Source organism: Echiichthys vipera, assembly GCF_963691815.1.
Source record: "Echiichthys vipera genome assembly, chromosome: X".
Lineage (NCBI taxonomy): Eukaryota > Metazoa > Chordata > Actinopteri > Perciformes > Trachinidae > Echiichthys > Echiichthys vipera.
In genome coordinates, this window is record NC_139825.1 from 23247609 (window position 1) to 23265495 (window position 17887).

Consider the following 17887-nt stretch of genomic DNA (forward strand, 5'->3'; position numbering starts at 1 on the left):
CCCTTGTGCTTGTGGCGTTGACAAGCGTCTGGCTTTATTTCCAGCCAGTCGACGAGCTCAGACACAGACAGCCATGGCCTGAAATAGTGCAGGCTAACCCTTTATCCTATAATGAGGGGACTATTATAAGCCTTGTGTCTTAAGCAGAGTATGGCCGGTGTCAAGAGAAGAGGTAGTTCACGCATCATCTTAAAAGCCAAGCTGCTTTTCAGATTATCATCAAAAACAGTAGATTACAAAAGTAAACACCTCTCCTTTTGGCCCCAACCGTTTTAATCTGCTTCAGGACGATGTGTTTAGTTAAAGGACATTTATGATATGGGAGAGAGGCTAAGAAACAGTCTGAAGACAATTTCGAACTAGAAAAAATTACAAAAGCAGAAATTCTGGAGATAATCAATTCACTTCTGACCTTGTATCAATTGAATGTGTTAAATCAAATGCAAAGATGATAGTCTGGTCGAGGCATCTGTCCCATATGGAATGTATGAATTATTCCAGAGGTAATAGGGCATTGTTGGTGCACTCATCTTCACAAAGACGGCCATCTCTGCATGTCCATATTTAATTCACCCCTTTCAGCTGGTGAACTGTACAGGCTGCTGATAATAATGAGTCCCTCCAAAGAGATTAGTCGCCCTATCATCAACGCAGCTCCCTAATTTCTCTGCCTTTGTTGTGGTGCCGGCTGTACTAAATGGGATAAAGGGGCTTGGCTGGACACAGTGGGAAGGAAGTGGCTTTTGTGTTGCTAGCAGGTGCAGTGGAATGACAGTAGTTTTTTTGAGGGGGATGTACTTTATGTGTATATGCGTACAAGCAGGCCACATGTATGTGTGTATGTGTGTGTTTGTATGTGTATGTATGTGTGTGTGTGTGTGTGTGTGTGTGTGTGTGTGTGTGTGTGTGTGTGTGTGTGTGTGTGTGTGTGTGTGTGTGTGTGTGTTTGTGTGTGTTTAGTTCTGCGTCTGGCTGGGCCGGGAAGGTACTTGCTCCCCGACTGCTGCTGAGATACACCAGAAAACCTCTGGAGCTCGACTTGAACCCTCAATCACAGGGCTCCTCAGGGGTTTGCAGTAAATTCTTCAGGCGAATGGTTTTCTCTCCCCTTCCTCCTCCTCCTCTTTCTCTCTCTCTTTTCTGCTCACATCTGGTGAACAGCGCTAGCACCCCTGTCAACTTTTACTGCGTTGAGGTCATTTCCACCCTATCGGTAAAGTGGAAACACATGATGTGCAGGGTTCGGCCGTAATGGGGTGGGGCTGGCATGGACCAGCACTGACACAGCTTCACAGCCATGAGCTGCCAAAACAGCCTCTCTGTGGAATGCCTCTGATTTCAAAATTAAAGACATTTGGGGTGAATAATGTTAGAATAAGTATATTTACCCGTTAGATACAACTATACAACTATAATTAGTTACTTTTTTAAACATGTAGGATGTTTACATGTTTTTCCTGTAGTGAAATGGAGCAGCAAAGCAGAGCTGAAATTTCATTCATGGAGCTTTGAAAAAAACGCAAAACCCCCCAAAATAAACAAACAAAATAAAACGACCAGGCATTGTTCCGGCTTACAGAAGGATATTAAGTGTATAATGAATACCAAGTCCGGAAAGACATGTTTCTCCTGTTCCAAGTTTTATTTTTGCTGTAAAATTCCTCCCTCCACTCGCTTTTCCTCACTTAATCATTTTATTGATTCCAACTGGTGAGCTGGAGAGACTTTGGCAGACTCCCTGGATACAGGGTGTGTCCTCAAGTTTAATTGGGATTCTCCTTCAGCAATAATGTGGATTTCCTCAGTTCTGTGCCCTGCTTCACCGTTCTTCTTCAAACACTTCACACCACAGCTCAGTGTTTGTCATTCTCAGGAATCTGAGCTTGTGTCATTTGTGAACACTCATCACTGCCATCTGACACATTTTAGTTGATTACTTAACAGAGCATTATTAGTATCCGCTTTGTATGAATTAACTGTTCCGTCACGTTGACTACTTTTATGTTGCAAAGACTTCAACAGTTAAAAATATTTTGCCACTCTTAGATAATATATTGCTGAATGGAATAAACAGTTTTACTGTCTCACTTCATGGATCTCAATGTGTCTCCATGCAAATTCCAGTCACACTGTGGTTTCCATTTTGTGGTAGACAGAGCTGCAGTGTAAAAAGGGGTGGTTTGCAGTCAGTCAGTTACTGCTGTCTGTGTGTAGACTACAGGCAGAGTGGCTGCTAGCAGCAGCTGCATGGATTTTTATTCCTGCTGTCCAACAGGACTCCATCATAGACTGCAGCAGCACTCGTTATTGAGGGCACACACTCCTGTGCAGCATGCCTCTGTCCTCATTACCTCTGCAGCAGCTTAGCTCTCTGCCTTTGTTCTCTCTCTTGGCTTGAAACTGGAGAATATGGGGAGAAGTGCTGAGGCTGCAGTTAGCTCGGCTGCCCACAACTTCTGCCGCACAGGAAAAAAACATAGCACAGACAACCACCACCCCCCTAAGCCCTCTTGTCTACATATTTCCACAAAGCCAACGCACAGGGGATGCTCTACTTTGAATCATCATCCTGACTTGGATGTTGGCTGGTGTGCTCTGTGCTTCTTACATCCTGTTTGCTGCTTTTTGTCCCGTCTGAATTAAAGATTTCAACCTTAGGTTTGTTTGTGTGCTGGCCTACTGACCAACTGCCCTCATGGCCAATCTGCTGTGTGAAAGGTCCCAGAGACTTGTTCCCCGGAGGCGTCAAACGGCAGCCGAGCAGAGTGGCTGGAGGGACAGTAAACTTTTATCACACTAATAACCCACAGTCACAGCTACCTTAATGGCTTAGGCAGCCACGCCAGGGGTTGCCTGGAGGTCAGGTTGAATTGCAGGACATAAATGGAAGATTCCAACCAGTAGAACAAATAAAGGAAAAAGGGAGGGGCATCTGAGTTGAGTAGAGGGGGGAGAAAGTTGTTATTGGAAGAGCTGATAATCACTTAAATTGATTTGCAGTAAAAGGAAGCCATTGATCGTACTGCTCTTTTATAACAAGGCGATCTGCGGCCTTTTAACCCTCTTTACCACCCAACTCTGCACGCTCGCAAACCTTGGACTCAGTCCGAGTGTGCCGTCCAAGGGCACAACTCCTACACAAGTGACAAGTGAGTGAAAACATTTGCCCAGCACTTGGTGAAAACATGTTAGAGAAGCAGCAGAAGAAGAAGCAGTGCGAGAAAGAGAATTTGTTAATGCAGTCCGAATCTAAACTTTTTCTCAGATTCCTCTCCCCTCTGGCTGAGGTGGACGGGTCTTAAGAGTGTTTGTTTTAGGTGAAGTCAGTGCTGGAACAGAATGTTGTGAACCGCAGGCCAGACTGTGGTTCTGCGGTTCAGCTTCGACCTGAATGCAGACGGCTCTGTTTGTTTTGCTTCTCCGTTTCTCAGGGAGAAATTTAGACGCTGCCAAAGTCCTGCGCTCACACCCAAGGCACGCAAATAAAACCCCTTCACACAGAAGAAAAAAAAATGTACCTGGGTGTAGTCGCTACATCTGGGCCTCACCACCAACCCGGAGCAGGGGTACACAGCGTCTGTTGGCGTCTCTGCTGTCCTGCTCTCATCTTGTAAAAAGGCTCTTTGGGAGATGAGATGGCGTTTGATTGTTTCAGTGGCAGGATGTTTGTGTGTTTTGTTCCCAGCCTTTTCATAAATAGCAGTTTTTATGTTTCTGAGGTCAACTGGTTTTACTAGACTGGAGAGGCAAGTCCAGAGGCACGGAGGCCTCCCCACCATCTGGCAGCCATAAAAAGGGGGAGCAGAAGGTTTTTAGTGGGGGTTTATGGGATGGTAGGGTGAGACATTGAGAGGAGGAGAGACAGAGTGGATGGTGGACTCTGGTTGCCCCCGAGCTGCAAAGCTTCCTCTGCAGTCTGAATGACAGGTCAGAAGTTCAATGCCTTTTTTTTATCCTGCATCTGCCTTGTAAGGTGAAGGAGGTGACAGTTGGTTCAGAGTTCGAGGGCAAAGGAGAGGACGTCACCGTGAAGCTGTTATCACTGCTGCAAATAAAGATATTCAGGGCAAGAGATGTTTGTTTTGATTTAATGAGCTGGGTGTATTTTAAAAGTGTTTCAGAAGATGTGTGTGTGTCCCCTTGTTGTTGCATCGCCGTCAGCTTGTTATGCTATGCAGAAGATCAGATCTGAGTCCTACAGATGGTGCAGAATTATGTGGCTGTGTAAACACTGGTGATTCAATGGCTTGGTGTTGTTTGGGTATGCGTCACCCTCTCAAAGTGCCCTGCACACCACAGAGTATTGAACAGTAAGTTGTTTTGTAGGACTACAGATCCAAGCTCTCTCTATTTTGTCCAGAAACAGCCTGACAGTCAGGTGGCTTGTTTTTTTTTTGTTTTTTTGCACATCTGACTTTAGTGGGAATAATGGCATTGTTAAGCCATGAAAACACTGGAATTTGGAGCCAGCAAGATTTCTGCAATGAAGACACTCCTGAGAGTCCCAGTTATGTTCTGCTGGAAGATTTCTTTCCCAGTTTTAAGAGCCTGAGCTGGAACTGTCCGGACCATCTGAATCCTTATAGGTTTTCCAGAATGGGGTTATCATTGCAGAGGACTGTGCTGTTTGCTGACTCTGGCACTGATACCTCCCATAGAGATTTCATCTTTTGTTATGCTGCAGCTGAGATGTGTTAACCCTTTAGTCCCTTCAAGATATTTGGTATTAGAGCATTAAGGAGCTCTGTTACACCTCAACGTCACTGTATTTACACATATATGTTAGTGTAATATTAAAAAAAGAGCAGAAGCCAATGTGTTTGTTGTATAAATAAGTTATAATGACCTATTTTTCTCACCGGTCTTGGGTTGGGTTTTTAGACCCTCTGCCCCTTCACACAGTTTGTATATGAAGAGACGAAAAGTGCTGACAGCAAAAGAATGAGAGCGTGTTTGGCAGGCACGCCCTTGTAGGTTTCTGTGTCACTCAACTCTATTAAATTTTTAATCATTTCCTTGCTGTGGTATAGAGCTCAACATGCCTCTGCCCAGTCACACGCTATAGGCGCCTCATGCTCGGTTCAAATCATAAAGCAAGGGGAATAAAACGTGTAAGTTAGGTATTTTCACTCATTAAGACCAAGAAATCAGTAACATAGGTTTATGTTGCGGGAATATTTTCTCACTTTCTTATGTAGAAAATGTATCAGAAAAAGTTTTCACATCCAGGAAAACCTTTTTGACTTGTTATCGCAGTCCCGCAGGATTTGCCTGTGTCTCTATTTAAGCTGCAAAGATCGGTTGAATAATCAATTGGTCGCACAGTCTCAAACAGCTATTTAAAGGAAACGATTTTGAGAAACCATTTTAGAAGTTTCAAAAAGAAACATCTGACGGTTTCAGGTTCTCATATTAAAGTAGACAAAATATTTTGGGTTTTTGTACAAACCATTTGAGCTCTCAATTCATCAATTAACGGGAAATATATTTTAGCTCAAAACCAATTGTTACTTGGAGTCCAACTCCTTTAAGGTAAACACCACAGTGTAGCCTAATGTAACACCAGAGGCAAGTGTCATTTCAGAGTCCGTATCATGAAGTTTACTTTGAAGTGTCTCCAAAAATTATCATGACAATGGTAGTAAATTTACTTCCACTGCCAAGAACATTGATTGTACTTGAAAAACTTTAAAGAAAGCATCAAAGACACCTTCAAAGGCGGCCACAGTGAAAGAATCCAGCCAGATATTCATCGAGAGCCTCTCAACATCATCACTCACATTTTGTGTCATGTCAGAGTCTCAAGCTTTAAGAAGAGTGAAATAAAGCCCAGGCCCTTGATTGAGAGGCTGGAAATGAAGGACTCTGCTCTTGCTTTAGTGGTTCCGTCCACTGCAGTGATTCAGGGGATAAAAATGTGGTCTGTGTCTCTTTAAGAGCATTGGCCTGTCTGCAGAATGCATCAGTCCTGTGGAGCAGACACAGGCCAGCAGGAGGAGGGGGGTGAAGGGAGGAGCGTGGGGCTGTGCAGAGGGAGGAACAACGACAGAAGGGAACAGCCGAAGTCTGGGCTTCCAGCCTCCTGGCTAGACTGCTGAAAGTTATTATTGAGTTCCTGTGTAGGGCCTCCTCTCCCTGCGGCATACTCCTCTGTGCTCACTACGAGGTAGACAGGGAGTACGGGAGAGGCAAAGAGAAAAGTTGGCAGCCTCCCATGCCCCTTTGCAATGACCTTATATGCAACAAATAAAGGATAATTTTGTTTGATTGTGTGTTTTTGCAAGGGTGAAGCCTCTGAAAGACTGAAAGCAACCACACGCTAACAGCCTTACAGCTGCTCGACAGCAGCTGAAACTGTGGCCTAGCTCACTGTTGTCTTAAGTTACAGTTTAGCAGACATGTCCTGTTTTCTTAGGAATGGCCTTAACTAGTCAAGACAAGAAGGCTGGCAGTTCACCAATGAGAAAGCAGCGAATTAAATCCTCTCCTGCCGTGCTAAGTGATGAGTATGATTCAATGACAGGTGGTGGGAGGACGACGACTCCTTCAGTCACCTTCAAACAACTTTGTCTTTACAGTAAATGACGACCATGAGTGAAATAAAGAGACTACTTAAAGCGTGAATGTACAGTAATTATGATTTATCAATAGCTTCTCCAGAGTTGCAGCACAAGCTATTTTGCCTTTCTTGCAGCACTCTGTGTAATTAGTCACTTGTAGGCTATCCTATCAGTCTCGTCCCACCTGGAGGTCTCAGTGGGAAAGGCCATGAAAATTACATAGTTGCGCACATCATGCCCTCCTCAGGCCTGTGTCAGCTTGCAACACTAATCCCTGGCCTGCCTTGCCCGTTAGCGGCTACATTAGCGCCGCAAAGTGCCTACGTCCTTCCAGCTCAGCCCACCAAGAGAGACAGACTTTTATGTAATGTTCTGTACTGTGTATTTGTTCTAAACCTGCTGTTGCCTAAAGCGATCCTCCCGCAGGTTAACAGTACCCAGCTGCTGCCTGTCCTACTGTACTGAATGTGTCATGGCTCTGGCTCGCGAAAAAGACCTGAACCCATGCAGCACCTGAGGCCTGTCAGGAGCCTGCAAGGCCGTTTCCCTGCACATATCTTCTGTAGCATGTCACACATTATGTGCCCTGATTAATTCCAGCATGTGTCTTCATTCATGGTCAGTGCAATCATTCGGCCTCTGTTTTAAAGCCGTCTTGGGCAGGGTTTGGAGGAAAAGCTGGGCGAAAGGGGGGAAAACCCTGGCCCTGAAATGGGTATTTTGTGGAGTTCTGTTTGTTGAGTCAGAGCTTAGTTGGGCTCTACTGTTATGTGGTTGCCATGGAGAAAAACACAGGCTCTTGTGCAATAAAATCATCCAAGAAAAGACATTTCCAAGAATTTTTCAGAGTCAAGAAACAGACGGCAAATTGCAGAATTCATGAGGTGCTGCGGTCCACCACCCGCCCCTCTGAGCCCTCCATTTTAGAGCGCTCATATTCATTTTATGGAAGCTGCGAGGCTCGAGCCCTCTCACCTATTTACCTCTGTAAGCAGATATGTTTTCCAATGAATGGAGGAGGGAAACAAAACCAGTGTTTAAGGATGGAATGCGTGATCTTAGGAGCGGATGTTGTGGGTGTTTTATCCCCTATTTCCCTTACAGACAATTCCTTGAACAAGTGGAAACAAGTGAAATGCTATTTGATGTCTGTCAAATATTACTGTATGCACACACTCGCACTGTGAGGCCCTCCTACATTTGACTCAGAGAGGAGAAGATTTTCAGTGGCAATAACTCAGAACATTAATTGGTAGAACTTTTTTTTTCTCCTCGAGCTGTAGTTCTCCTCAGTTACATCAAGGCTCCCTATTGCTCTTAAATATCAAGTCTTTTATTCTTACGGTTTCCTGTTTATCTGAATAGACCCATTAGCCGCAGCTCTCTGATTGTGCTTTCTAGCATTAGAAAAATACCTCTCATGTAGTGGTGCAGCATAAAAAGCTGTGTTTCTCTGCGTTAGCTTTTAAGCTAAATTTGAAGTTCAAAGCTAATTCAATAAAAATGAATGCTTTTAAAAGCCACATATGGTGTCTGTAGCATTAACTTCAGTGGTATGCCATTGTCTTAGAAACAACAGTGGTGGAGAAGTTATTAGGTTTTCTAACCTGGTGACTAAAAAGGCAGCATTTCAACAGAATGAATGGTATCTATAAATTCCAACCGGATTTATCACCTCGGTTCAACCAATTAGCTCCTGAGCAGTTCTCAGGACATATACTATGTTGGTGAAATGACATCACATGGGACCATGAGTGAGCAGTGACCCTATCTTCACCTCACCCTTTCACAGCTTTTATGACCTCCTCCCCTAAATCCCCCTCGGCCCCCGTCCTGTCCCCTCACACCTCTTAACCTCTGGTATTCATCCCATTTTCATCTTTCCAAATAAACCTGCCACCTTCCCTCCTCTCCACCGGTCATGTGGCTCAGCTAAATTAGCTATGTGTTATTGTGCTGATGGTTATTGTTGCTCAAATTAAATTATTTAAAGCACTAGGTCTGCTGACAGTATGTTTAGTCTGCAGTACATGCTTGTGACCTAGAATAGAAAAGAAGAACTAATTAGGAGCTGAAACCATTAGAGAAATAACATCTGTAACTATTTTGATTGGTTAGTTAGACTAAACAAGCAATTGTGTTCAGCATTTTTCATTATTCATTATTATAACTTCCAACAAGGAGGCTATGTTTTCGGCTCAGTTTGTTTGTCAGCAGGATTAAGGAAAAATGGCTGGCTCGATTTTCCATTAAGGGTGTAGTATGGGCCAAGGAAAACCCTGTTACATTTTGGAGCGGATCCGAGTCGCAGGGCTGATACACAAATTATTTCTTTTGTACTTTGGTTAAAATTGCAAGATTTGCTGTATTAATGTGGGTATGTCAGAATAATTGGAAAAATGAATTCCTGACTGTGAAAATTCACATTGCTGTCCCATTGTGAGATATGGGGGGTGCCCTTCTAGTTTTACAATGGATCATTTATCGAAAGGATTATTGTCTGATCAATCAATAAAGAAAAGAAAAGTTATTTGCAGCTGCAGTCTAAAGATATATAAATACAGTGGCTATATATCTGTATATATATACAGTATATATATTTCTCAAGAGCCCAGTATCACAAGATTACTGGCTGACATACTATGAAGTATTAGAACTATAAAGTGCATCTGAGTCCTGGGTATCATAAGGTTCAAAGGTTGGTCCATTTTATCCGCTGTACTCAGTTGTTAACATGGAGATCTGACTGTCCATCTGGCCGTCAATCTCTCAGACACTGGATGTCTAGAACCTGGCTGAGCCTGGACTGTTGTAACTAGCAGTCCCCATGCAGTTGTTCTCCCTCCACTCTGTCGGTCTCCCAGACCTCCTCCTGTCCTGACTCCCTCAACATCTCTGCCCTGTGAGGGAGGTGCAGCGGAGTCGTGCAGTACCAGGTACAGCAAGTGATATAATGGTCTATGTATTTGGCGCTGTTACTGTTTAGGTTGTGGAGAGGTTATCCAGTGACATTTTAATCGTCTTTCTGCCTTCTTTGCTGTGGCATTAGTATTAATCTGCAGGATTAAAACCCAGCCAGTCAGACACTGGACTTGCTGTCTTGTGGTGGAGCAGAGGGAGTGTGTTAAAAGCGAGAACAGCGGCACACACTTTTTCGCATACAGGCAGGGATGTGCTTATCAGTGACAAACTGAGGTTTCCAGTATTGAGACATCAGACCTCTGATGAGAGGATGGTTTGTTACCACACCCAGCTGTCTCAGATGGGGTAGAGCAGGGTTTTTTATCACCGATTTGTATTCATCTCTTTCATTACTCTGCCATCGCTATCTTGTACTCAGCCATGAAAATCCTGTGTCTTTTTGCCCCTGAATTGATTTTCTTAAAGTGATTATACGGGATATCTCAAGCTTCAATTCAAATTATTCTTTTTTAATATTTCTTGTGCATGTCCCCAACTTTAGAAATTTGCAATAACAGCTTGAATGCCCCTTTAAAATAAATATTTTAATAGACCCAGATATTTTGTCCTTGGTGTAATTGTAAAAGAAAAAATGAATTCCCTTTGTTGAAATTCAATTGTGGCCATACAAGTGAAACTGAATTTGCAGTACAACATGTAGTTTCAAACACACTTTTTTATTACTACAAAATGTGTGTATTTATTTTAAATCCCTCCTTTAGATTCCAATAATTATTTTTAAAAAAGAAGCCAAAATTAAATACATTTTTGTGAAATATCCTTCTTAATCTCATCAAAGAAAACTGAGAAATTTAAAACAATTCCTCTGTGACTACAAATAAACTGGCACTGATGTCCAAGATACAACTCATTGAACTCAATTGACCTGGTTTTTACAACCTTGAATGAAAGAATATCTCAAAGCATTGTGCATTTTAATTATGTCTCAAAAGATAAAGATTCAATTAAAGGTAGGTTATATATCATTTAAAAACACAGAGAAGCATGGCTGGCACAAAGTCACATGAGTGTCAGTGTAATGCAAAGAGATTAAGCTACCACGGCAAAGATGGCGTTGGAACTGCTGCTCAACATAGATCAAGTTCTGTGAATGCATGCACACATGCATGAAAGTCAGGACACAGACACGCAAATGTTCTGCAGCGATGCAGCATGATGCTTCATTATTAAGTTGAAGAAAAATCGATTGCTGTGTCATTTAAAAAACCACCGCGAAATACAGCTGGAGAGCTGGAGAGTTTTCCTATTTTAGGCGTGGAAAGTATCATGCACATGCCTACCTGGAAACCATTTTAGTCGCCTTGACAAAAAACTTTCTCACAGCATTCCCTTAATTCAATTCAAGAGCACAGAGACGATCTGAATCACTGCTGAGTGTTCACGTAGCGTTGCAGCTAAAAGAAAGCGCTTTCTTTAATCAGTAGATTCCGTTGAACAGAGGCTGCAAGGAAAAGGAATAACAGTAATATTTACATGACTAAATATTTCAGTTGTTTGGCTCTAAGCATGAAGAAAATCTCTCTCCCGATTAAAGAGAGATGTTTTGAACCCAGAATCAACCCAAAGTAAAGTGCTAATTGGCTTTTGAATCTAATTTCCTCGCAAATTCACGGAATCCCTTTCTTCTTTTATTCATGATGTTCCTGAAAGTTGTGTGAATACTTTTTTCGAGTATGAATTAATTTTACCCTTCAGGAGCACTAAATTAAATTCCATAAACGTAGGTCAGCTCGAGTCTGTCTTTGCTCTTTCTCTCTTTCTCTGTCTTTCTCGTTAACCTTCATCCCCTCCGGCCTCCTGGTTAGCGCTGCAGCTGCTACAGTATAAGTGTGCTAAATGTGAATAGAAGCATAAAGGCATTGTGTGTGTGTGTGTGTGTGTGTGTGTGTGTGTGTGTGTGTGTGTGTGTGTGTGTGTGTGTGTGTGTGTGTGTGTGTGTGTGTGTGTGTGTGCTTTTATTGGTTTGCAGACACAACCCCCCCTCAGTTCGTGTGTTTAATTGTCTTACTCCAATTCCAATAGTACAGCAGGGAAGGGGGGGGGGGGCAACTATCTGCTGAATTTGGCACTATGTGCGTCTATAAATACAGCAGTCGAAGAGCACGTTTCCTTTCCTAAGATAACTTTGCCTCACAACCATACCAAACATGCTCATGCTAATAATGTATAATCTGCATTGATATCTGTTTCGTGTCTGTAAGTGTTGGGTTTCCATGTCTGTTGAAATGACTTATGAGCCCTTTGTACTGTGAGGTCATCCTCTAAGAGACAGAGAGTGATTTGGACACTACTGTCAGCATACTGTAAGAAAGGCAGTCTGGCATTTCCGTGTTGTTGTGGTTTCCATGTTTGGACTTGAACTGGAATTCATTTCCCGCTGTGAAGTAATTTTCGTTTCTTTTTGGTTTTCTCTCACCAATCAGATACTGTTCTTTTTTTGCTTTTTTTCATGACTCAGAAAGTAGAAATGAAACAGTCATCAAAGGATTATTACAGTTTTTGGTGTGTCTTAATAGCTTGAATTCACATTTAGACGTGATTGTTTAAAACCAAAACTATCTCTGTTTCAACTCTCAGCTAAAGTTTTAACTCTTCAAACAAGGAGAAAAAGAAAAAGCCAGTATCGATGCGTCATAAATATGTCAAATACTCTGTCTGGTTTGTTCACTCATTTCAAGAATGAAGACCTAAAGCTATAGCGGTGGAATGTAGCTACGCACATTTACTTAAGTACTGCAGTTAAAGAGCAATTTGAGGTGCTACTTGAGTATATAAAATTCAATGCACTTAATACAACTGCTCTTCTTCAATTCAGAGGAGGGCTGCAAGATACTCTCTTTAAACTAACTTTAAAGGATTTCAGTGTCGCAGTCTTTTGCCATTTGTTTATTGTTATAAATTGACATCATGATGACGATTTTAAAAAATGATTTATATTGTGCAGCCCTAATTCAGAGTGAAAATACTACAGTTTTATTCATCAGCTACAGTCACTATTTCAAAAACAAATTAAGATTTCACAAGCAAAACTTGCGATGGACTAAATACCCAACAATGTACATAATGTTAAATAATAACACATATTGGCTTAACCTCAACCAAACACAACAAGATGCTAATTACACATTAATGCAAAAAGAATCTAATGATGCAAGAATATAATACTCATACACATTGAGCACTTCTACTTTTGATACTTTCAGAACGTTTGACTACTACCTCGGGGGAAGCAACAGAGGTGGGACCCCTCTGCCAGGAAAGACTGTAGATGTATATAAAGAGTGGACTGAAATGGCAGCAGTAGAGTTACAAACACATATAAAGAGTTTTCTGTAGAAATGATCTTCACTGGTTCCACTGGCGTCACTAGATATTGTGTATGATAAGATTACTTTATGAATGCTTGACAAATGAAGAGCACTTCTTTAACGCTCTGTTTTTCTGCCTTTAAGCTACATGTCTCAAGCTGTGCAGAGATATTTTCCACCTAGGAGCAGCAGCTCGTCCTGCGTCCTCCTCAGTCCTCATCAAGTCTCAATCCCAAAGACAATTAGGGCAATCCAATAAGCTTTACTGTAATGCCGACTTTATGCCAATCCCTGCAGCTCTCTTTGTGTGTCCATACTGTCATGGCTCAGTTCAGATACATATACAATATATCCCCAAACTGGACACAACAGAGACAGAATAAATTGATGAATTAAAGCTCAGATTTAGTGAGGGGATATGGGAACTGTAAGCTGGGAGCTGTATCTGTGTGGACTATAGGTATGAAGTTTCAGGGATATTCTGGGCAGACACCAATAATTTTCCCCCAGCTGTTACAAAGTGACCACAGGGCTTTATATAAATCAAGAGACTGTCGCACAGTTTATGCAGTGAGAGTTGAATAGAGAGCTCAAGGCATCCCTGTGAACATCCACACCAAACTACAGGGATCAGATTACTAAAACTAGTATTCTTTCACTTCCAACTAAGGCCGTTACCCGAGCGAGCTGTGCCAGTTGCTGTGCCCTTGAGTGAGACAGCGCCCCACTAAGCACATGTCGATCTGGGGATTACATTCAGGGGTTTAGGAGGGGAAAAGAGGACGTAATCTGAAACTGTTGTGTCTTGTTGCTGTGCACTTTTCTTAATGCCATGCTATCATGCAGCGTGCGTTGGTATTGTATGACTGTTGCCCGAGGAAGTTCAGCTGGGGAAACTATTTTTGTCCCACCAGATGAGCGCTGCCCAATGTTTTATTTCTCAATAACTAAATTTGACTCGATCAGAGGAATAGCTCAACATTTTGGGAAACACACTTAGTTGCTTTCTTGTTGATATAATTATGAGACGATTGATACCGCTCACACAGCGAGCAGTTGGCTAACTTAGCTTATTATAAGAAAAAGGGGGAAACAGCTAGCCCAACCAATAGTGGACCCTTTCCTGGTGCAATGCTGTTAAGCCTCTGTCTGTAACTTTTGGTCATCTCAGCCACAAATTCCCTCCATCTCCACCCACTCAGCGCTCAGACAGAGTTTGAAAGACAGACTGAATAACTCATAATAGAAGTAACCACTTGCCTCCATTCTGCTTTCTACTGTTTATAAACCCTGTTTTCCTGCACATACATGGCGTGCAATGTGACGCACCAGAAAAAAAAACACTCAAGGTCACCTTGTATCACATTCAGTTAATAAAACCTGCAACATGCAACAAAGCCCTAGTAATAAAATATCAATGAAATCAACTGTAAAAACAGAACTCAGTATGTTTGAACAGATTGGTTTCAAGAGCAGTTTTGTATTCTGTTATGGAGCGGATGTGTGGGGGGGAAGTGAGTTGCACATTTTGGGCGCAGCGTCAGAGAAAGCCCTGGCACCCATTGTACTGAGGCTGGCTCATAGTGCCAGTACAGTAGACATGCTGATGGAGACTGCAAGGGGCTGGAGGGGGGTGCAAGTCTGAAGGATGTCTGTAAGTGAAATTCAATCTTAAATAACCAGGTTCAAGACATCTGTTCAAACTAAACCTGCATACCAACCTGCATACCAACAAATAGCGGCTCTGGTTTGGTGCCAGAATTACTGCAACAGGGTTCAATAAACAAATATTGTTGATTAGCTCCATGTTCAAGTGAAATAACAGTTCAATCCCCATCACGCTCTAGTTAGCACAATATTGACAAATTATCCTTCAAGCAGGTCAAATGCTCTGCTCTTAGAATAGACATTGATATGTTTGTGATGTGTTGTGTTTCTCAGTGATTATCTGCCATGCCAGCATGAAAATAGCTAGGGCTTATCCCGGTATTACCAGGCTATTATATGGCACTAATTAAAAAATAAAGCATGTCTACTCTTGCCCAGCTGCTATTAGACCATGTTTAGCCTACAGGTTTGCTTTGAAACGCTCCCTCATTACAGCGCCTCAAAGAAATATCATACAATAGCAAGTTGAAAAGGGCAATGCTTGAATGGAGTCTTAAAGGAGAGGCTGTACTTGGCCTTCAAGTACACATTCCTTCAGCTCAGTGCTTCCTCTGTGGTCCCGCTCCCCTGGCCCACCCCCCTCCCACTCAAGACTCAGTTCCCACAGGGGACTCGGCCAAAGCAAACTCCTCAGAGGAAGTTTCCCTCTCTTACCAGTGAGAGCGAGGGGGGGGGGGGTTGTCCTATCATCTGGTTCAGGGGGACCTGCTAGGCAGTAGGATGTGCGAGGAGGGTGTTATGACTCCGTGGCCATGCTATGTCTATGATGTGGTGGTGAGTTAAGCCCGTGCGGCTGCTCTCCTGTGAGGTCAGTGTCAGATTTAGCCAGCAGGTCCCTTGTGGTGTCTGGGAGTGTCTGTTTTCTGACTCTATTATGTCTAGCGCTCCTAGCCTTCCTGGAGCTGTAAACCTCAGGGTAGAAATAGTACCAGACAGGCAGACATCCTTTTGTCAGGAAAACAACAGTCATGCCAGTAATTACAGAGTCTGATTACACTAGGGCAGCAGTTCTTAGAAAACCACCGGCCTTGAGTAAGGCAGGTGAGGGGTCGAGTCACCATTACTGAGCAGGATGCAGTCAGCAGGAGATCTGGGCTAAAGGAATTATCCCACAGTAGCAGAACATGTGTGTGTGTGTGTGTGTGTGTGTGTGTGTGTGTGTGTGTGTGTGTGTGTGTGTGTGTGTGTGTGTGTGTGTGTGTGTGTGTGTGTGTGTGTGTGTGTGTGTGTGTGTGTGTGTGTGTGTGTGTGTAATGTGGTTACTGGTTAGACAGGTAGAGACATTTGTGAGTCAGGGAGGGGAGTGTCCAGATGAATATGTGTCTGTGTATGTATGAAGTATGAGACAAAATAGACAGCGAAGTTGGTAAAATCCATGTTTATTTTAGTTAAGGATTAATTGGTAACACTTAACTTTAGATAATAAATAGTTTATAACACACTATGACTTAGTTGTGAAGTATTTTTTTTTGGTTTATTATTACAACTGCTTTGTACTATATTGTACCACAGGAGGAGTTATAGCTGTTGACAAATACATTCATAAACACCTTTATCTACTTACAACGACGTTGTAGTGTGTTATAAACCATTCAATCTATTAATGCTAAATGGGGGGTTAAGTAAAGTGTTACCAGTAAATATGTACATATTTTTTGATTAATAAGTAATTCAAATTAAATTACTCTTCATATACCACATTTAAAAGCAACAAGCTTTGACCAAATTGCTGAAGACAAATATATAGTCAGATATATACGCAAAAATAACAATGCAAAACACTGTTACAAATACACAAAAGGCATATTTCACAGAGAACTAATGACTACAGAAAAGCAGCAATTCCTCACATTATCAAAGCCTGAACCAGAGATATTATTTTTGCTTGATAAAGGGGTGCAGTAGCTCTGTCTGTAGGGACATCTTATTCTGCTTATCGTTCCAATTATTTATCAATTCCCTCATCGATTCCTGATCAGTTTCCTTTGTGGAAAGACAGACACACACACTCCTACACACATATACACATATGCAAGTCCACACCAGCAAACACACACCTCCACGTGTCCTGCCACCCACTCATAGCTACATGTGCACATACACTCACGCAGCAGCTACATAAAGCTGCGAGACGTGATTCATTACCAGCCGGGCTTCTCGCTTAATGCTAAATGAGGTTTGTCATTAATTTCCATCTTGAGGTGATTACAGTGTAGCAGCGATTAAGGTTTCACAACTACACACAACCCCACAGGAGTGTTTTCCATTGAGGATTTTTGAATGTAGACAGTAATCATTTGTCTTGAATCGCACATGCAGTCGAGGAGATGGGAGTGTTTGCCGTTCCTGGAGGCAGAATGTCATAGTAGTGAGTAAGAGAGTAGCAGGCAGGTCTGTGCTGGCCTCTGCGCCTGCCTAGGTAAACATATCCTCTACCTGACAAGTGCAGACCTGAAGGCTGAGGAGGTTAGCTGTCTTAACACATGGTACTGCAGCTTGCCACACAGACTCTGTATTCTGTGGCTTAACAAGGTAGATGCTTCCGTCCCAGAGTTTTCTAAGCACAGTTTCCCTCAACCATTTCATGCCCTGCCTGAACTCTCGCTGAACACTTCAGCTCAATCGTCTGTCATATCTGAGTGCAATTACTTTAATTTGTCTCCCTCTCTGTCTCCCTCTGTTTCTATATTGCAATATTTCTGTGGTTCGGGCAGTCGATCTGCTCCACCTGATGGCGCCTCTTCTGCCTGGCAGGGAGCAATGTAGCCCTACTGGCTGCCAGCCAGACCAGCTTGAGTGTCTGCTCAGCTCAAAGCCTTGCTTACACACACATATTCACACACACACACACACACACACACACACGCAAATACACACACGAACACACACCCATGCCAAGCTCAGAGACTGAACGCTAACACAGACACATCTTCTATCCCCCTCGTCTCTCTTTGACTTCTTTTCTGTTCTTCCTTTCTGTGAGACTCTCCTCTTTTAGTGTAAGGCTGTAAAAAGTCGCTTCATGTTCTGACAAATCTGTGTGTTGCTTATGAATAACGCTATTAACAGTCATACAGCAACATTTTTAGAAGTCGTGGGCTCCTGAAATATTGACTGTACTCCATGATGTAATATCTGCACTTTGTCTCTGCAAGGATCGCGATGATTAACCATCTTTTCTCTCTCCTCTCCTCAGTCTCCCAGCCCAGCCCCGGCCAAGAGGTCCAAATTTGACAAATTACAATCTCCATCGGCTAACAAAGACAGGAAACCCGACTGGCTACAATCGCTTTCGAAGTCTGCACACAAGGTTTGTACGCTGTGTGTGTATGTTGCTAGTGTGAAACCAGATTTGCCGTTAAGGTCAGG

General features: G+C 42.7%; 1 protein-coding gene across 1 annotated transcript in view; it reads left to right on the top strand.

Annotated features, from left to right (window-relative positions):
* The window catches only part of skib (v-ski avian sarcoma viral oncogene homolog b), a 32913-nt gene that overhangs the window by 10908 nt on the left and 4118 nt on the right, over positions 1-17887 (top strand). The window contains exon 2 of the mRNA XM_083938939.1: positions 17715-17828. Within this exon, the coding sequence (XP_083795065.1) occupies positions 17715-17828 (114 nt within the window). The remainder of the gene's footprint in view (positions 1-17714; positions 17829-17887) is intronic.